Source organism: Colletotrichum graminicola (genome assembly GCF_000149035.1).
Source record: "Colletotrichum graminicola M1.001 genomic scaffold supercont1.31, whole genome shotgun sequence".
Classification (NCBI taxonomy): domain Eukaryota; kingdom Fungi; phylum Ascomycota; class Sordariomycetes; order Glomerellales; family Glomerellaceae; genus Colletotrichum; species Colletotrichum graminicola.
Window position 1 is genome coordinate 153,302 of NW_007361035.1, and position 19,848 is coordinate 173,149.

At 51.5% G+C, this 19,848-nt stretch overlaps 7 protein-coding genes across 7 annotated transcripts; 4 read left to right on the top strand and 3 right to left on the bottom strand.

Moving 5' to 3' along the window:
- Positions 1 to 3,131: 3,131 nt before the first annotated feature.
- Positions 3,132 to 4,239, top strand: GLRG_07438 (uncharacterized protein; the record flags this gene model as incomplete). Its single annotated transcript, XM_008098123.1, has 5 exons — positions 3,132 to 3,262; positions 3,345 to 3,481; positions 3,582 to 3,702; positions 3,775 to 3,817; positions 3,892 to 4,239. The coding sequence occupies 5 exons, from the start codon at positions 3,132 to 3,134 to the stop codon at positions 4,237 to 4,239; spliced, it is 780 nt and encodes a 259-aa protein (XP_008096314.1).
- A 4,182-nt stretch (positions 4,240 to 8,421) lies between these two features.
- On the bottom strand, positions 8,422 to 8,685 carry GLRG_07439 (uncharacterized protein; the record flags this gene model as incomplete). The annotated part of the gene is made up of 1 exon (XM_008098124.1): positions 8,422 to 8,685. One exon carries the CDS (start codon positions 8,683 to 8,685, stop codon positions 8,422 to 8,424), a length of 264 nt encoding a protein of 87 aa, XP_008096315.1.
- A 1,707-nt stretch (positions 8,686 to 10,392) lies between these two features.
- Positions 10,393 to 10,946, top strand: GLRG_07440 (stress responsive A/B Barrel domain-containing protein; the record flags this gene model as incomplete). The annotated part of the gene is made up of 3 exons (XM_008098125.1): positions 10,393 to 10,411; positions 10,508 to 10,736; positions 10,823 to 10,946. 3 exons carry the CDS (start codon positions 10,393 to 10,395, stop codon positions 10,944 to 10,946), a joined length of 372 nt encoding a protein of 123 aa, XP_008096316.1.
- Positions 10,947 to 11,831: 885 nt separating this feature from the next.
- On the top strand, positions 11,832 to 13,810 carry GLRG_07441 (dehydratase; the record flags this gene model as incomplete). Its single annotated transcript, XM_008098126.1, has 3 exons — positions 11,832 to 12,276; positions 12,343 to 12,554; positions 12,608 to 13,810. The coding sequence occupies 3 exons, from the start codon at positions 11,832 to 11,834 to the stop codon at positions 13,808 to 13,810; spliced, it is 1,860 nt and encodes a 619-aa protein (XP_008096317.1).
- Positions 13,811 to 13,885: 75 nt separating this feature from the next.
- On the bottom strand, positions 13,886 to 16,292 carry GLRG_07442 (fungal specific transcription factor domain-containing protein; the record flags this gene model as incomplete). The annotated part of the gene is made up of 5 exons (XM_008098127.1): positions 13,886 to 14,421; positions 14,623 to 14,881; positions 14,933 to 15,983; positions 16,036 to 16,130; positions 16,185 to 16,292. 5 exons carry the CDS (start codon positions 16,290 to 16,292, stop codon positions 13,886 to 13,888), a joined length of 2,049 nt encoding a protein of 682 aa, XP_008096318.1.
- Positions 16,293 to 16,701: 409 nt separating this feature from the next.
- Positions 16,702 to 17,772, top strand: GLRG_07443 (malate/L-lactate dehydrogenase; the record flags this gene model as incomplete). The annotated part of the gene is made up of 1 exon (XM_008098128.1): positions 16,702 to 17,772. One exon carries the CDS (start codon positions 16,702 to 16,704, stop codon positions 17,770 to 17,772), a length of 1,071 nt encoding a protein of 356 aa, XP_008096319.1.
- A 1,063-nt stretch (positions 17,773 to 18,835) lies between these two features.
- Positions 18,836 to 19,787, bottom strand: GLRG_07444 (methyltransferase domain-containing protein; the record flags this gene model as incomplete). The annotated part of the gene is made up of 2 exons (XM_008098129.1): positions 18,836 to 19,005; positions 19,067 to 19,787. 2 exons carry the CDS (start codon positions 19,785 to 19,787, stop codon positions 18,836 to 18,838), a joined length of 891 nt encoding a protein of 296 aa, XP_008096320.1.
- Between the last annotated feature and the right edge of the window lie 61 nt (positions 19,788 to 19,848).

Consider the following 19,848-nt stretch of genomic DNA (forward strand, 5'->3'; position numbering starts at 1 on the left):
CCACCTTAAGGCTTCCGTTGGTGGCCCGTTCCAAAAGCAGGTTGCTCTACTACGATCGACGGTCACTGAAGCGTCCGCCTATAAGATTCCGGAAAAGTCTACTCGGGAGCGCGCTCCACCCCGGCCGGCCGTGCCGTATTAAGGGCCCTGGAGCCATCTCGCACGCAGGTCACAATCCCCAAAGCACGTCCCCCAACCCGCGTTATGGTCTGGGGCACCACATCATGTTCTGATATGCTGTGGGATATCAGACCATGTATTGTCACATCAAATGGACATACGGAACACGAGTACATTATGTGCTCAGGTTTTGGACCAGTACACTCCCTGCGCATTTGACCTCAAAAGCACCTCTTAAAGGTCATCCCGCAAAGGCACCCCTCAAAGGCATCCCCCTGTGCACCCCCCTGTGCATCCCTCGAAGGCATCCCGCAAAGACATCCCGCAAATGTCATCCCGCAAATGTCATCCCGCAGACGCCATTCCCCAAAGGTTATCCCCTTTGCATTCCCCTGTGCATCTTTCAAAAGCATCCCTCAAAAGCATCCCTCAAAGGCATCCCCTAAACAGTATCCCCCAAATCAAGTTTAGGCTGGCAATATGTGACCTATCTATTTAGAGTCCTCGCCTGCGCACGCCTTCAGCGTTTCGGCCCGGGGTGTAGAGTAATTCCTGCCTGTGATGTCCTTCGGACTGTTGGATCCCATGGAGCCCAGATGCATTTTGGTTGTACGGCTTCCGCGACGGATGAACTCGGCTGGCGTTTTTCTCAAAGGCACAGGATAGACTCTTTCCTTCAAGGGATTAGTGGTAGAATAATAAAAAAGATGTCGCTTTTGGCCGCAGCATGTCCGACTTTTCCCCACCCCACTTACGTAGTAGCATGCTTCCCATCACGTGCCGCCTTCTATCATCCTGATCGAGTTATCGTAATTTCAGCACATACCGCTCTGACCTTGCTACCTTCGTCTCTGCTATCACACATCCTCTCGCGTCCTGTCATGTCGGAAATTCCCTCCTCTATGTACTCGGTGCCCACGAACCCTGGAGTTTCGGTACTCGGGTTCTTACCGGGCTGGGGTCGATTGCAGAGCAACGGATGCTGCTCGCAGAATTCGGAAGAAGCACTCCAACCTGTCCGTTCCAGTCTCTCTGAATTCATCTGCTCAATCTGCACCGTCTCCAGCTTCCCCGCCGATTTCCCAACCGATTTTCGAGTTCAGCAAAGGACATATACATACCGTCTCCTGATCCACCCCGGTCTCGGCGTATCAAATGAGACGACGGGTATCCGCATTCATCGTTACCGGAAATCAATTTATCGCTCGCCGTCGCAATTACTCCATTGCCCCTTGCACAGTTGAAGGCCCCTCTCTTACAACTTTGCAGAGCGCGAAGCGCCACGCCCAATTCTCCTTGATTGACTCATTCCCACTCGGTTATGGAGCCGCTCTTGCATCAGCAGCTATGCCCGGATAGCGAGGTCCGGATAGAGTCCGAGTGATTCTACGTTGCAGAGAAGTAATTAATGCGACCGGAGTTTGTTGAACCAGCCAGCTACGACGAGACCTCGCTCGCCTACGGTTATTGTTGCTTCGATGTATTGTTTCTTCCGACGAAGGCAAGATCTGACAGCGGCAACGGCGTCGTAGGCCAATTTATGGCTGAAAGTATGTCCACTGATCGTCCACCAAGACATGCTTGAGGGATCGGATTCAAGCCGACCTTTGAGAGAGATAAGATGTCGGTTGTGGCTGTGCTCCCTGTCTCAGTGTCCATCTTCCAGTTGCAGCTCAACGAAATGGCCACTTGGTCCCCCGGGCATCACCGCCGCCGCCGGTGATCCAGATGATCGGACAAGACTATGTGTCAGACCTGGACATTGCATATCCGAGTCATGCGTTCAACCCGTGCTCGGTTCCCGATTGCTTTAAGGGATATAGGCATTATGGCCATAAAACCTTGTTCTTGTTTCTTGCTTAGGTGAGAAAGGTGTCAAAAACACATCACTCGCTTAGGAGGCAATAGACCAATATGCCCATCATTGCTGGCTACCAAGCTATCGCCTGTGTGTCTTCAACAGCAAGCGGCCGCCTTGACGGGAAAGAGCTTGGGCATCGGTGTGAGGATGAGGGATAGGACGAACAAGTGTTCTCCCAGTGACAAGGCGCGTAGACGGCTCGCGTTGCGCCCCAAGTGAAGTTCATCGATGCTCCACTACCGTATGCGGTCCAAGGCTCATGATCAGCCTTGGAAGATCTCTTTCTGCCGACGCCTCGCTGCCCCCGAGAGCTGTCTTCCGGTGGGAGCCGGCTGCTCGGAACAGAAAGCTTCCAGTGATTGAGTGCCACGCCGCCAAGGCGAGAGTGTGGCTGCAGATTTTGCGATCGGCTTAGTACCAGCTTGGGGCAAAGGTCACAAGAATGCGTCCTTCCTGGGGATTGTTCTGGGCCATCAACCACCAACTGGTCTCTGAGCTGGCCGGATGCGGACGGGCGCCTGCCCGGCCTGGAATTCCATATCCTTCAGCCCCGTCACGGCTGGGCACTAGTATAACCATATGCGAACCCCTCTTCTCGCGTAATGGCGTCTCCTCTGGTCTCTGCATGGGCAAAGGCTCTCCTCTACGTCTTTCGTGACGATCATCCTCATTCGACCCGCCTGGCAACGTCATCAAAGGTCAACTGCGAGGGTCCAAACTCCATCCCATCGGAATACACACGCAACGCATTACGGCGAACGGCCAACCGGCATCTTCAATGATCGTGATCTTGAGTGCTAGGGTAGAATGCTGGGTGTGGTATGGCCTGGCCATCACGTCGGTCATCATAAGATAGTCAGTTCGATGCGCTATTCTCTGTTGGATCCTCTGTTGTAACCGAGAACCGCAGCCCATCGCAGTACATTATTCGAAAACGCAATTTTTTTAAAGACTTACCTCTGGACGACATCCTGATGCTCATAATAACGGTGAATTGGAAACCTCTTGATGCTTGACCAGCTTTCGAATTGGTCCGCCGAGCAGGCTCGAGTGGGAAAATTTTCGCTGACAGATTTGCCTTTGGCCTGGCTAGCTCATATACACGGTCGGAATAGTTGCGCTTTCCTCATACTTTGACATCTTCGAGGACATGGACTTCGACAACATCACACCCGGAGAGGAGGCGAGCGTTGGGATCTACAACATCCTGGCTGAGACGGCCATCCAGACGACACTGTGGGGCAACAAATGTTGTCTCTTGATCTTGTACAATCGTCTAGTGTACGTGGGCTTTTTCCCGTCAAGGCGCATCCTTCTCCTCGCCGATACTGAATGTCATGAGCGAAACTGACGACATCGGCAGTCTTTTTGGTCACCAGGTCACGTTGTGGATTATCGTTGCGGCCTACACCTGGCTAACGTACGTTGCCGTCATGGTCGCTCTTTACGGGGGCTGGTGTCGCCCTTTTTCTGATTACCTCGTGCTCGAGCCGGGCAACAGTAAGCTTCTCCTCCAGCGGCAGTCAAACCGGAGTGCCTCGTTTTCAACACCAGAAGAAGTGCGGAACTGGAAAAGAAGAAACCGCTAACGTCAACACAGTGGAATGTCTGACTTGGAAGCACTACAACATCTTGCAGATGACGATGAACCTCTCGACGGACCTCATCCTCCTTCTGATCCCCGTCACGCTGATTGGCAGGTTGAACATGAAGATCGGAAGGTTCGTGTTCCTTGTTGAGATATCTAGAAGATGGCTTCGAGGCTTGGGCCGACGGCTGACTCTCTGTTCCAGAAAACTGCTGCTCATATGTCTTTTCAGCATGGGTGTATTCGTTGTAAGTGAACTCTTTCCCGGATGTCCACCTAGCTCGCACGGCGTGCATTACGCCTTACTTATGTTCTCGACTAGATGCTTTCCGCAATCCTCATGAAGGTCGCCGTCTTCACCAACTCGGTAGATCCAGTGTGGTTCTCATGGTCCGTCCGTGAAATCAGCACCGCGATGTTGGTCCCTAACCTTGTCCTCGGTTTGCCCTTTCTCAAGACGGGATGGCGGCTCGTCTTCCCGAGCAGCGGGAGCACGAAAGGGGTTTCGTCCGCGACCTCGGGCTCAGGCGCGATGATTAGGTCTACGAAGAGCTCCGGCGGGATTATGTCGACGGAGCCTGGGTCGTCAAGCAGATGGGAATCACCCTCGAGAGCTAAAGGGGAAAGTGCCGGTGAGGGCGCCGGCCGGTCTCACGGTGTTGAACTTTAGGGGAAAGAGAACGCGGGAGGTACGAGCCCGTGGTTGTCCGTCGGGCAGGAGAGCGTTTAAAAAGCTTCGGTTGAAGTGTGTAATGGCGGTGTAGTAATGGTGTCTGATAAGGTTTGATGATATTCCCTCGAGCCATGCTCTTACTCAAAGAATCGTGGCCTCTATGACGAGTTCCCCGTGGGAGATTGATGCAACGGAGATAAATAAGGTCTTTTCCATGCTGTCCAGTCGCGGAGAACAGTCCACACCAAAGACGAGGTGGACTGGAGGCAGCCACAGTCTAAGGAGACTGGGCTTGGATTGTGTCCAGGCCAGTGGTTTCAGTTAGCTGTCACATAGTCGTTTCTGTACGTGTATGTTATATTTATAAATCCCTTGTTCTCAACCCATGCGAACAGCAGTTATGTCGTTCAGAGACTCAGAGAGAAAATGGTTTGTGAACCGGGAAGTAGGGCGGCAGAACCTAATGGTAGTTGTTGAATAGAGACCAAATTAAAATTGAAATTTGTATGTAACTCCAGCATTGCGTATAAATCATCTGAACTACAATACCAGCGTCCAATCTCATCAGCTTCAACGTAGAAATTGGGAAAATAAGTAGATTCGGCACGTCAGGCAAACCTTCTTGGGCCGTCTCATATTACTCTGGCCCCCTGGCTCCACAAGATCCGTCTTGAAGCTTCTGTGGACAATGGGTGTCGAGGAACAAGCAACCCATATATGGTGCATAAAGCAGGCCAAGTGACGGGCTGCCCTCGTCGAGCTTGATTTGAAAGTGCACCATATCTATAAAAAAAGCCCTTGAGAGTCATCGGAGGACGGAGATGACGGATGTTGAGTTTACAGCACTAGAGCTGATTGTTTCTAACGCTGAAGCCCAAACGGACGCTGAGAATGAGTGTTCTGGACAGCTGGTAGATTTGTGGTGAACAGGCACCTGCCGTGGAGCTGGAGGTCAACGAAGCTTTGTCAGAACACGAATCAACATGCGGCCTGTGACACAACCCCACAATTGAAGGCGGATACACACACACAGACACACACACACAATTATTATGCCCGGCGGCAGAGCTGATTACGTATACGTTTCTGACTTTGTGTCCTGGGCTTCAAGGTACTGCAACGGTGATATGAGAAAGCGCTGACGCATCAGGCGCGTCAGAGTCGCTTGAGGGCATCGCGACAGTTGCCCATCTGTAGAAATGTTAGTTTTGGTGGTGAACGGGGCTGGGAAAATATAGGGGTTGAAGACGTACCGTCATGTATTCCCGTGGTGAGGGGTCAAAAGTGGGTAAAAACTGGACATCATGTACCTGTTGCAATTGGCACTCGATGGGATAGAGACTGACAGAGATATTGAAACTGTTCGCCCATGCGAAGAGGCTATCTACAAAGCAATGCGTACAAGTAGAAAGTAGCCAGGCAGCGGCCAAATGCCCAGACTACCCAAAATACAATCTACCATCCCAATGCCGCTCCACAGTTTACAAGCCGTGTTTCACTCCTCCACGACCTGTCCGTGTTGATCTGTGTATTTCACCGGCGCATCTGGCTTGACCAACTGCCTTGAACAGTAGTTGGTCAAATCCTTGCCCCACGATATCTTCCGTATCCAACTCCATTACCAGTCGCTCAGCTTACTTGCCCGTTGCGAAACGCCGCATAATGAGCGGTCCGCCTCGCTGCATGCCGCAGTTAGAGCATCGACGAGCACCGAACCCTTTTACACCTTCAGTTTTCCAACGGGCTCGCCCTTATCCATAAAATGGAACTTTTTGGCCGTCATTACAAGCCGGGCAGGCACTGTAGCCCAAGCCGGCTCTAAGTTACAGATATGGGGTCGGAGTGCGATACTCTCGTTACTTTCTGCCAGCAGATGGATGGGCAGTTGGCGTGTTGACGGTACATTTCACGGATGCATAATGTCTCTGTCTGTTCAGACCGGCGGAACATTCGTGGTTGGGTATAACCATGATGTGAGCTGATGATCTCTGCTTTGTGTCAGGCGGGACGAGTGGATATTGTAGACGAGTAACAAATGATCGGCGACAACGCTAAGAGACCGACAGTTGACAGTTGGCCGGGGCGTCGGATGCGAGAAGACGCTCTAAGGATTTCATTTCAGTCCATTGAGAATTCAACAAACGAAGTAACAAAAGGCGTCAAGATACTTACGTTGACATGAAGTCTCGTTGAAACAACCCATCAATAATGAAGCGAGAACAACTGGGATGCAATGAAAAGGTGGAATAGTTTTCAATGCACAGCATAAGAAATAACGTCATCGGACCTGATCGTGGTTGGGGCTGTCAGGACGAAGCTACATGGTTTCTGAAGGTTGCAGGGGCTGGTGGAATAGCTGACCTGTTCGCTGTTCTAGACCATTGTGGATAATTATGGTTGAGCATCGGCTCTCATCCGATACGCTCAAGTGCAACCCCATGCAATCTTTGAATTACATAGCTCGCTCGGTGCTAGAACAGAATATTCGGCTGTACAGACGATGGCCGCTACCAGGCCTTCTGACTCAGTTACCCGAGAAAGAAATCCGTGGTGTACCTTCTTAGAGGCGTCCAAGCATTTACTGCGCGTCGCCCGTAATAAAAATTTCCTGGTTATTCAAGAGGAGCAGTAGTTCGTAGAACCCTTTTCAGAATAGGAGTTAAGGGAGCCCCTCTCTAGCCATCTTATCAAAGCAGCAGTTGTTAGGGGCATATACCTAATATGGCTAAGCGTCGAGCTGCACATGCATACTCCTGAGTCAGGCATTGTGATGAGCACCGTGTGATGAATTATTTGAGTCATAGGCGTCCACATGATGACGTCGACGAGGTGACATAGTGATAAAAGAGGTGTAACAGTTGACGGAGAGGGGCAGACGCTGAGACTGAGGATTGGACGCTTTGCGGCGGGTGTTCGTCCGAAAAAAAACGGATAGAGAAGTATGCAAACAGGACATACTGATGGAGAGCAGCACACGTGGCTTATGTACTCCCAAGCGGGTAACAAAAAAAGCCGCACTCACAAAAGAGCAAGTACCCTAATTTACACCATTTTACTATACAAACTTAAGTACCTACTCCAATTTCACCACCCAGTCATTTGGCCCTCGTTTTTTTACTTAGATAGCGTTAAGCTATATAAACTAATTACTATATAATTATAGGATAGTTACCTTATTATTATAGTTTTTATTAATTATTATAATAGTATTTAATTAGTAAGTAGGTATATTAGTTATTATAGACAAATATATTAGACTATTAATTATTAAATAGTAGGGATTATAATAGTTACTTAATTAATTCTATTATATATTATATAACTATTATAAAATTCCTATAGAAATAGGGAAAAACCCCTATTTCTTAGTTAGGAAATCCCTAGCTAATTCTAGCGATATTATTAGTAAAGTTACCTTTAAAAGTAGGACTAATTTACTGCCTATTCCCTAATAATTCACTGTAGGGCAACCGTGCATTCGCTAGCTAATTTACATGCAATTCTGCCACATTTAATAACACCTCTAATAGCTATAGCCAAAAAGAAACGCCTCTAAATAAAATAGTATAAGTCTATATAGTCTATAAAGAAAATAAAGGATATAAGAATATATAGTATATAACTATAAGAAGTATAATACTTTTAGAAGTTTTACTTTTATTACGTTTTTAGAGTTTTTAAAGCTAATCTAGATAGCTTTAAGCACTAGTAACTTTTACTATAATAAAAAGTTACTAGTGTTAGTATATAGTTAGTATACTTTAAGGAGGTAAGTTACGTAATATTTATATAACACACTGCCTCTTATAGTAATATCTACCTTCCCCTGCTACATGGGGTATGCTACTACTAGGTGCTAAAAGTCTGGATTTAACTAATAACAACTACACCACTATAATCCTGTTCATATGCATATGTGAATTGGGATATCCCTCTACGAAGTGATTAACCAACAGTCGCTGTTACTATTTTCTTGACGGTCTCGTTCAAAATCATGGCTGTCTTCTTGCTGTCAACAGGGACCATGTTTTGGCGAGCCTCGCATATGTCGATCAGAGCCTGAGCAAAAGGGAGTATCGGCTTCACTTGCTCATCGCGTTCGCGGTCCAGAAGCAAGACGCGGATGTTCTTTTTCAGATAATTGCGAAGGAGTAAGAAGTCAACCTTGTCTTCTTGGTTCTACGTATCGAACGGCGCCTTGAACAGGCTTTCGAGCTCTTCATTGTAGAATCTCTTAAGGCGCCGAGATCTGGTAGGAGAGAACTTGATGTTGTAGAACTTTCTGAGATCCTTTTCATCGGCAGTGATCCTTATAATGCGCTCCGGCATAGACTCGACGTCGACAGGAGTAGCAGCATGTTGCTCGCTGGCACCGAGATTAACCCATCCGTCATCAGGATCGGTGGTGCGGTGAGACCTATCTGCGAGACGCTTGGAAGTCATGGTCAAACTAGTCTTATTTTCCAGAGATGGGGTTTAATCAAACAATGATGAATACCAAGACGCAGCATTCGGCAGCGACGAGCGGAGAATGCGGGGGAAATGATGTTGTTGACGCAAAGACCCGGGGCACGACTTTCGAGGTGGCTTATCTCGGCCCGGTATGCCGGGATACCTGGAGACATAGATCCCTTAGTGGGGCTGATAACGGTTAGCTTTCCAGAGACAGCTTACCTGCACCCAAGTGACATTTGGTCCGCTTGTTCTTGATGGTAGGCAACAAACCAAACATCGGTTATATCCAATTCGCTATCGCAGCGCAAACTCAGCTCAGTAGTATTGTACGCTTGAATGGTTCTTAACAGAAAGGTATTTGCCCCCTGACATCGTGATTGGACAATTGAATGTTCGTCTTCCTGGCTAAAAGATGGTATCCTGGTCGGTAGCTGGCGTATCTTGGCCTGTGCAACCTCTTTGACCACAGTCACCTTCTGGGAGTCCGTACCGTCTGATGAAGAAGCGAGACCTTCTTGCACAAAGCCTCTGATCCGCCCACTCACAGAGATATATGTGCTTTGCCCTCTTGACCAAAACTTGACGATATCTGAGGAGTCCGCCTCCAGATGAATGTCATATTATCCATAAACCCCCGTCGTACCAGTGCTTGTGGCCGTTCCTAGTTGACACGAGGACCTTTGGGCCGGTCTTGCTCAATTTGCCACCGTGCGTCTAGAGAAGAACCATTGATTCTTTGTTTAATCAGTGCGCATACCACTATGAGCCAACTGGAGTTTGCACGTCCCTCTACGGCTGCAGTTCTTTCGCGCTCACAGAAAAACACAACACGCTTCTCGTTACGAAAGCACCTAGCAAATTCATCCGACATCTAAGCCAGGCAATGCGAGGGTACAGACTCATTGCCCAGTCAACAATGATGGAGTCGATCAGGGCCTGGCTGGGCTGACCCTCAGCCACCATGATGATATTGGGATAAGTATTACCTTGTTCCTACAGGACTGCGGCCTTCAAGTAATTTCCAGCCGTAGGATGTAAGACCCGATCCTTGTCTATGCGAGTAGCAAAGATTACTTCACCAAGCCTGTCGTACGCATGGCTTGCAGGTGTGACTTAGAGCTCCTTGATATCGGCTGCATCCTCCCCTGCTTGAGCCCCTATATTAATATTGAAATGGACCCCACGAACTGTCTCCCGCATCTCAAAGTGTTAATGAAGTCTCAGGGTAGGTCGCTGGGTTTCCGGCTAATTGATCAGTAGGGGACTAAGGGCGTGATCAGTAATTTGAACAAGGGACGAATCTCGGTTGGATAAAGTCCAAATGTCAGTTAGCACCAGCCACAGGGGTCATCCAGACCATTGTTGTAGTTTAATAGCAATCGGATAACATTCTCCAAGTTGGATATCCAGCATGGCTGGTAATGGGTAATAGTCGTGCGAATCCGACTCAAACTAACCCTGACCCCTGTATTTCTCATACAAGTTACCGATTACGCGCTATTAGAATCTGCCCCCCAACAGGCGGGGGAACGGACAAAACCCGTATGCCGTGTGGGGATTGCCCAAAGTGGCTGACGGGATTTGCCCGCTTCGCTCCTCAAAGCAACATGTTTAACATGCAACTCGATCCGTTGGATGCAATCTCAGACGCACACAGAACTGCGACTTTCTCATTCGCAACACAAGCTTTTCGAGATGACGGTGGTACATATTGGTGAGATCCGACCCAATTCGTCTTGACCTTGCCCGCCCCTGCCTCCTCCCCTTACAAAAATCATGCGAGCAGGATATAACTGATCCCAAAGCGCAGTTCTCTTCAAGTTCCGTCCAGACGTCTCGGAGGAGCACAGGGAGACGTTCGTCCGCGAGCTCAAGACGCTCAAGTCCCTGCCGTGCGTCAAAGACCACCGCCTGATCGTCGGCGGGCCCTCCGTCACGGATCCCGCGGAGAGGAGCAAGGGATACCACTTCGCCTTGCTGAGCTTCCACCAAGACCGCGGGGCGCTTGAGGAATACCAGGCGAGTGCGGAGCATCACAGGTAAAAGCTAATACAGTCGCGCGCTGGCCCCCTCCCCCATGTGGTAAGCCACGAGAAGACGAAGCTGACCTGGATGCTCACGAAAGGGTTACCAGTACCTACCTCTGGCCGTTCAAGGAGGATGTCACGAGGTTTGACTTTGAGGTCGCAGAGGAGGACGAGTACATGTGTCAGTTTGTAGCTAAGGGCCTGGCAGACGGGTCTGCCTAGACGCATAACAACTTCTGCGACTTTTTCAAAGGGCCAAGTCTATAATAGTGACGAAAGTCCATAAGTAGACATATGCAAGCAATAGACTTCTATGCATAGACCCATAATTAATTATTTTGTATCACCGTTAGGAGCTTGGTCGTTATCTGATGGGGCTGGAATCGAAAAACAAACTAAATTCTGCACTAATCATCGATCGATATTTTGAAGACAGAATCAATTACAGTTTGGCGGTGCTTAGCTCATAGATACATATTGTGGGTCAATTCTGATGAGTGTCGTGTAGCCACATCGATCGCCGCCTTGGTCATGGTCGCCTACTCAACGGTGCGGATGCTACCGAAGATGACCGCGCCCGGCTTGGCGAAGGCGACGGCGCAGGCGGCGCCAATGCCCTAGCCGTCCGGACCCGATTCGCCAAGGCCGATGACGAGGGCGACTTTTCCATCGAGGTTGAACATGGCGATTAGAAACGGATAAGGGAGAGAGACTGGCGGAAAAGTTGTATTAACAAAGCGCTGTCTGACGGATTGGTCATAGCGATGGAGTGCAGCACAACATTTTTGAGCATCTCGAGCATATTCTCAAGTTAAAACAGATTGTGATATATACCTGAAAAAAAAAAACCCCCGCGATGTCATGCCTAGGGTGATTTGGTGGCATTCTGTCTCCCGTAGTCATCAGGCGGCTTTCGCTCCGTCAGCACGGATAATAAGCTGCCGGGCCCCTCGTTCGCTGTATCGCTGACGGGGACGATCACGACATGCGGAGTCCCCGCACCAACATGAAGCACGGCGGATAAGTCCTGCCGACCAACCACAAGGTGAGGAATTGTAATCTTCGACGGGCCAAGCAACATCATCTCGTCGATCAACATCTGCCATCATGAGCGAACAGACGTCGTCGACGACGCCGGCAAAAGACGGCAAGGCCCCTGTAATGGGAGACTATGACCTCTCGACACCGATCGACTCGAGCGTCGGCCTGCGGCAAGGGCTAACCTCGTACGGGGATAACCACTTCAGCCTCTTCCTCCGCAAGGTCTTCATCAAAGCCCTCGGCTACAGCGAGGACGCACTATCGCGGCCCATCATCGGCATTGTCAACACCTACTCGAGCTTCAACCCCTGCCACGCCAACGTCCCGCAGCTCATTGAGGCTGTAAAGCGCGGCGTGCAGCTGAGTGGCGGCTTGGCCATCGACTTTCCGACTATCAGCGTCCACGAAAGCTTCGCGTCGCCCACGAGCATGTACCTTCGGAACCTCATGAGTATGGACACAGAGGAGATGATCAAGGCGCAGCCGTGTGACGCGGTGGTGCTTATCGGGGGTGAGTGAGTCCAATGGAACGAAGACCGCCAGCGGTAAAAAGCACACGGGAACTGACGGCGAGCAGGATGCGACAAGACGACGCCAGCTCAGCTCATGGGTGGGATATCTGCCAACAAGCCCATTTTGCATCTTGTTACCGGCCCTATGATGCCTGGCAGTCACAAGGGTGTGCGGATTGGCGCTTGTACCGACTGCCGCAACAATTGGGCCGCATACAGAGCCGGTCAAATCGATATCGAGGAAATCTCCGCCATCAATGACGAGCTTGCACCAACGGTGATGACCACCCGTTTGATCTCTGGGCGTATATCATCCGCTGACTGTAACAGGGCGGCACCTGTGGTGTCATGGGCACCGCGTCGACTATGGCGTGCATCCTCGTTGGCTTGGGAATGATGCCGTTCAAGGGCGCCACCGCCCCGGCCGTCTCCTCCGCTAGGTTACGCATCGCCGAGCAGACCGGAGGCCTTGCCGTTGCCCTTCACAAGCGAAACCTTAAGCCGCAGGATCTCCTCACCCGCGAGTCGTTCCTCAACGCCATCATGGTCCTGCAGGCCATCGGCGGCTCCACCAACGCTGTCGTCCACATGATGGCCATCATCGGGCGCCACCCTGCCGTCGCCGGGACCATCACGCTTGATACCTTCGACGAGATCGGCAGGAAGACGCCGCTCCTCGTCGATCTGAAGCCCAGCGGGCAGAACTACATGGACGACTTCCACAACTCCGGTGGTATGCTGGCGCTTCTGCACGAGCTGAAGCACCTGTTATATCTGGATGCCATGACGGTGACCGGAAAGACGCTGGGCGAGGAGCTCGAGAGCACGCCATTCACCCCTATTCCCCGAGATAGCTTGGTCAACTGCCTACAGCCATTCAACGATCCTCTGTTCCCTGCCTCAGCTTTGGCTGTGCTCCGGGGCAACATCGCCCCGGGCGGTGCCGTGATGAAGCAGAGTGCGTCCAAGGACCGTCGACTTCTCAAGCACTCAGGTCCCGCGGTCGTTTTTGCAGGCTCGGCAGATATGGCCCTCCGTATCGATGACCCGGACCTGGAGGTCACCCCCGACAGTGTTTTGGTTCTTCAAAATATCGGACCAGTTGGCAATCCCGGTATGCCTGAGGCCGGCCTCATACCTATTCCCCGGAAACTTGCCTCGCAAGGAGTGCAAGATATGCTTCGTCTATCCGATGGTAGGATGAGCGGCACAGCAGGCGGTACCATAGTGCTGCATGTTTCCCCTGAGGCGGCCGATCCCGAGTCGGTCCTGGGCATTGTCAGAAGTGGTGACATCATCACCTGCGACGTCGAGCAACGAATCATCAAGGTCGAGATATCTGATGAAGAAATCCAAAGAAGACTGGCCGAAAGGAAAGAAGTGTTGTTCAAGGAGGAGGAAAGTGGAGGTAGTAACGCGCCTTGGGTGGCAAAGAAGAGGATTCGTGGCTATCGGGGACTGTACTTGCGCTCAGTCTTGCAGGCCGAAGGAGGTGCCGACTTTGATTTCCTCACAGCAGCTGGCCCTTCTTAGGATCTATAACGACTGCGAATTTTACCCGTTAAACTGTAATAACACATGCATTGAATGTACATGATTCATATATCATCAGCTGAAGCTGGGGTACGTCGGTATGAAGTCGTCGAAAAGACCTCGCATTATGCTGTCCAAGTTCGCAGTATCTCCCAGCTGTAGTTGCTCACCAAACGAGGTGCGAAATGATTCGAAGGGGTCTTGCGGTATTAATGTCGAGGAAACTCCCGCCGTCATAGAATCCATGGTCATCGGATTAGACAGTCCCTCAGACAAGCAGCGGCGAGCTACCGGTATGCCGTCCTGACCGGCGATATCATCATACGGGCTTCTTGTCTGGACATGCGTGGGTTCGATACGCGACGACCGACGCGGAGTATGGCATCCGATGGCAGATGAATTGTTCGTAACATCTTTGATCCACCGGACAGTCGCCCGAACCATGTCATCGAGAATGTCCCTGCACCGTTTCGCTCCGGACCAATGCTCTCCCGTAGCAGCCAAGACTCCTAGACCAGCGCTAAAATCAGACATCAAAACATCCAACGGAGTCTGCCTGGCGACTTCGGGTACCATTTTGATGCAGTACAACATAGTGATGATGCCCAAGACTGTAGAATGGCATGTGCTCCAAGTGTGGATGAGTAGATTCTGCTTATATAGCTGATCGAAAAGAATCACAGTCTCGCGTGCGGCAATGTAGCATTTTTGTAACGACTCCGGAGATGGGTTAGGTATAGCTGGGCTTGGTCGTAACACAAGCATGCGAAGGCCTTGGCATCTGACCTGACAAATGGCACGGATGTACTCACAACCGGGCACCTCAGGAATGCCTTCGTACCATTCATCTAGTTGCAGAATCATCTCGCGTTGCCATTCGTTGATGTCAATTACAGCAGGATATGCGTATCTGGGCGTTTTGCGGACGACGCTATTTGCAACGTACTTGAACTCCGAGTTAAGTTTTGCAAGTCGAAACAAATGAATCGAGAAGGCCATACGGCCCGGAGGTGCATTTTGAGGCTGCTGTTCGAAGTTTTGGAGAGAGGCATCATCGATGTCTTGCGGTAGCTGAGAAGAGTTTAGTAACTGCTGAGCTCACTGTCAATCCTCGGCACTCACTCTCAGGTCGCATGCTTCATCCCGTAAACCAATTGGCCGTCCCATCATGGTGGCAATCATTCTGTCAAGCGAAAACACAACCCAGAATATCCTGGTTCTCATCTCCTGTTCGAGAAGAGAGATGCCAGAGTCGGTATTGATGTCGCGCTGCAGTCCCAAGTCCAAGACAGCGGCGATGCACTGATAGTTGAGGTACCAAACGTTGAGACGCATGCTAGGGCTATGCATCGTGAATATCGTCAGTAAGAGAAGACACTGTAAGCCGGGGATCGAGCTGTCGACGCTGAGCCGGTCGAAATGTTGCATCGCCGAGAGGCAGTAGGACTCTCCCGGAAGACGGGCTCGTAATCTGCGAGACAAGACAGCAGAACCAAGAGCAAGGACCATGAAGACCTGGAAAATGCCTGTGGCCCCGCGATCTGTTTCAATGCCGCTATCGTAAACTTGATTAAGCAGGTTCATAAACGTCGGCTGGTGTAGGATGGGGAACTGGCAATTGATGGCATCAAAGTAGCTCTCTGCCAACTGTCTTGCATGTTCCTTACTTGGCAACGGCATTGGGCCATGTGACGCCTCAACTAGGGCTGTGGGTATTGTGAAGGTTGGTGCTTGGGGCCTGGTTGGCCAAGCCGTCTGGTCGTCCTGGCGGTTTGAAGTCAACATGAGGCGGGCCAAGAAGTATCCGCTTGAAGGTCCGATATACTTGGAATCCTGACTGCTGCCGAGTGAAACCATTCCAATCTCGTGAGAGAGAGTGCTGCTAGCCGTGGTATCGACCATTCGCGGTTCCGAACGTACAGGCTGTGTGGTTAGTTGCGATTCCGAAGATGCGAGCGATTGTCCTCTAACATCTCGAGCATTTTGTTGCGTCATATTGGCTTCGGGCTGCCCACTGCTGAGTTCGATCATGGAGTCCGGTACGAAGGTTTCGTCACCATCAACCTGCATGTCGAGGTCACCGGGCGGGCCTTGGCTGAGGTCCACGTCGGAGCATCTTTCACGGATGATGTCCTCAAGCCATCTGATGCGTTCCTTCAAGTTTGCAATTTGGCTTTTTCATAGTCAGAGGCATCCTCCAAAGTGGCAATCACAGCTCGACTCACGCTCTTGGCAGGTCTCGGAGACGAAGACTCTCACCGTCGGTACAGGAGACTCGAGCCTTCTTGCAGTTGTTGCAGGCTGGGAGTTGACCATCGCACTACCTCCAATCAGTTCCCGTTTCGCACTCGGTCATTCAACAGGCCCCACTTACGCGGATCTTCCTCCGCTGGCAGCGAGAGCAAGCCAACCTCAACCGCGGGTTCCTCCGAGCTTGTCGGGCATGCTGGGCTTGTTGGTGGGAGTTGCTCGCATCGGGCATGTTACCGAGGATCTAGGTGGCTTGACTGTTGTATACCTTGAGCCTGGAACAGAAGAGACGGGAAATGTCCGATGTGGGACAAAGAAATGGAGTTGGGAAATGGCGGCGGAAACCAGCACATGCGGGGTTTCTCCGCGTCGTCCCGGGGGGACTGTGCTTGTTGGGCCGGAGAAAATCCGCACTCGCGCATCTTTTCCAACCAGCCGTGCTCAACGACATCCATCACCAGTACTGAGTTTCAGTTTGGATAACCGTATACAAAACCCATTGGCCGTTTTTATCTTCCTTCACCCGCTCTCCACATGCACATTGTGTTCTCATCATCTTTTCATTGATATTTCAGTACCACACAGCTGCAGCCTCCCACAGTACGATTTACCGTCCTGTGAGAGAAGTTAGAACCACAAAGATGGCCGACGAATCACAAAAGATCCCAGTCGCCGCCTCCGAGGCCCGCCGATTCGTCGAGGAAATTCTCAAGGGCAACGGCGTGCCGGCCGAAAACGCTGCAATCGTCGCCCGCTGCCTCGTCGCCGCCGACCTCCGCGGCGTCGACACCCACGGGATGAACCGCATCCCCTCCTACATGGAACGCGTCCGCCAAGGCGTTCTCGATGCAGCCGCACAGCCCGAACTCAAGCAAGTCACCCCCGTCGTTGCGCATGTCGACGGAAAGAACGGCTTCGGCTTTGTGGCCGCGAGAATGGGTATGACGGCGGCGATCGAATCCGCCAAAACCTTTGGCATCGGTATGGCCAGCGTATCGCATTCGAACCACTTCGGCATGAGCGCGTGGGTCGTGCAGCAGGCCTTGGATGCGGACATGATGAGCTTGGTATTTACCAACTCAAGTCCTGCGTTGCCGGTCTGGGGCGGCAAAAGCAAGCTCCTGGGGGTTTCGCCAATTGCGTGCGGTGCGCCTGGGAAGGATAAGCCTTTCATCCTCGACATGGCGCCATCGGTCGCAGCCAGGGGTAAAATTTACAAGGCCAAGAGACGGGGTGAGAAGATTCCGCTCGACTGGGCTCTCGATGCCGAGGGCCGGCCGACGGACGACCCAACCGCAGCGTTGGGGGGTGTCATGCTCCCCATGGGAGGCCCCAAGGGCTCGGCACTGTCCATTATGATGGACGTCTTCTCGGGGGTCTTTTCGGGGTCAGCATTCGCTGGCCATGTGACGGGCCCGTACGATCCTTCAAAGCCGTCAGATGTGGGCCATTTTCTCGTCGCCATCAAGCCAGACCTATTCATGAGCCTGGATGACTTCAGGGAGAGAATCGATTATCTGTACCAGCGTGTTGTGGGTTCAGATAAGGCTGCGGATGTGGATAGAATATACTTTCCGGGCGAAATTGAGCAACTAACCCAGCAGGAGAGAGAGGTGAGCGGTATTCCTTTGGTGCAGGCAGAGATCGACGCCCTCAATGAAGAGGCAGAAAGAGTTGGTGCGCAGCGGCTGGCCCCTATGACGAGTAGTTGAATGGAGTAGTAACCGAAATGCATTTGATGATAAGAAGCAGGTATCTTATTTGGAGCTCTCAGAAAAGAAAGAAGAGTGACAAGATACACAACCAGATTTGGACAATACAATCGATGCTTCCTTCCAGCACTAATGTGAACCGGCCGGTCTGTGCACGCAGCAACTTCCTTCCTTCTTCCTACCTTCTCAGAAAGGGAGGCCAGAGTGAGAGTGACACGTCTTCTCTTTCCTTCCCGTTCTCTTGTCTTCCTTCCCTACCTATAACAGGTAGTTACCTTCTTTACTCCGAAGAAATAAGAGAAAACTGCAATAGACGCTCCTGACACTGACACGACTCTTTCGATATGACGCGGAAGTCAACTCATTCCCATGAGGTCTGCACTTTTCAATCTTGAGTCCTTGACCACTACCTACCTATTCAAGGCCGAAGTATGAGACTGACGTTGGCTCGCCCCTCAGCACTTCTACCAAACACTTCAACATCGTACACCCTCAGCCCAACCGTTCATGTTGCGCCCTCGATAATCCATTAATACTTGCGTCAGTCTTTTACGTGCTCTTTTCGTCAATAATACCGCCCCTTCAAGGCTCGCACGAGCCGTTCAGACCGACCCCGTGTTATTCAGCCAGCAGACTAAGGAAGATACCTCAAAAATAGCCCCAGTTGACATCATTCAGTGGTTTCGGAGCATTGTGCACGTTATATGCGATAAAATTTCACAGTTGTGTTGTCAGTACGTTCCCGACCTCCCTCAATTCGTTGAAGACATGTTTAAAGGTGCTGAGAAGAGCAACGTACGCTAGGCAGCCCACCGCGGACAACGAGTAGAAAGGAAACAGGGCAATGTAGCCAGCTACTTATATCCACCAACGCAAGCATTGTTTAATCATGCACCATGGCGCCCAACTCCTTCGCGAAATGTAGTCCAAATCAGATTGCTGTGAAAGCCAGCGCCGAATTCCTCAACGAAATATCCGAGCCATCCCAACATAGAGATTGCTTACGTGCCAGCGGCTTGACATTTGGTTGTACCCAGGCACAGTATCCCATTATGCACGTTCGTCACTTGGTGAAGGTCCCAAAAATGTGCGGAACTATTTGGTACCACGGTTCGTCGGGCGGATGCGAGACATCGATTTTAGCCCAGGGCCCTGCAGATCTCAGCGTCTTTCCGGTGTCGCGACACAGCTGGCAACCATTCAGGGCACGAGGCCAAACGAGGTTGACGAAACCTGCACCGGGCATTAGTAAGGGAGATGGCTTCTTCAACGGCTTTGGTTGGGGTTCGCCTACGTTGGTAAAGCTGAATGGGCCGGCTATGCGTCGCCTTGACGTGCTCAAACAGGTACCACCTTCCGCCCTTCTTCAGGTACGAATACAGCTCTGGAATGTTCTTCTCGGGCTCGGGGATGCTACACAGACAGAGGATGGAGACGATGCAGTCGACGCTGCCCTTTTCAATCTTGCCATTCCACGCTGTCGGATCGGAGAGAGATTCAATGCCCGTGGGAACGATCTCATAGGTACCATCCAGCCCGGCCTCTAGCACCCGCTCTCTGAGCACGGGGTGAACGCCGGAATTGGGCTCCACACCGTACACCTTTGACACGCCCTCAACGACCCTGCGCCTCACGGCGCCCTGGGATGCTTCAGACTTCTTGCCGCCTTTGGAAAAGAGGTTCACCCATAACCCCGACCCGGGGCCGATCTCCAGCACGACGCCACCGACAGGCGAGTGGACAGGGTCCTCGACGGCACTGCCACCCGTGACGCGGCCCTCGAGGAGAGCGACAATGCGGTCCGAGTTGCCGACGCGAATTCGGGGGCCCCACCAGGCCCAGAAGGCAGAGAACCAGACGTCCTGGAGGCGGGAAGGGGACAGAAGGGTGGCGAAGTCGGCGGAGCGGATGAGGCCGAAGATGGTAGGGGGCAGGTAGTAGAAGGACTTGGACATAAAAATCCAAGGACCGACGAGGCCCCAAAAGACTTCACATATTTGAGAGAGGGTGGGCATGGTGGGGTGAGGTCGGGTTCTGCAAGAGGGGCGATCAGCGAGAGTCAATGAGCGAGAATTG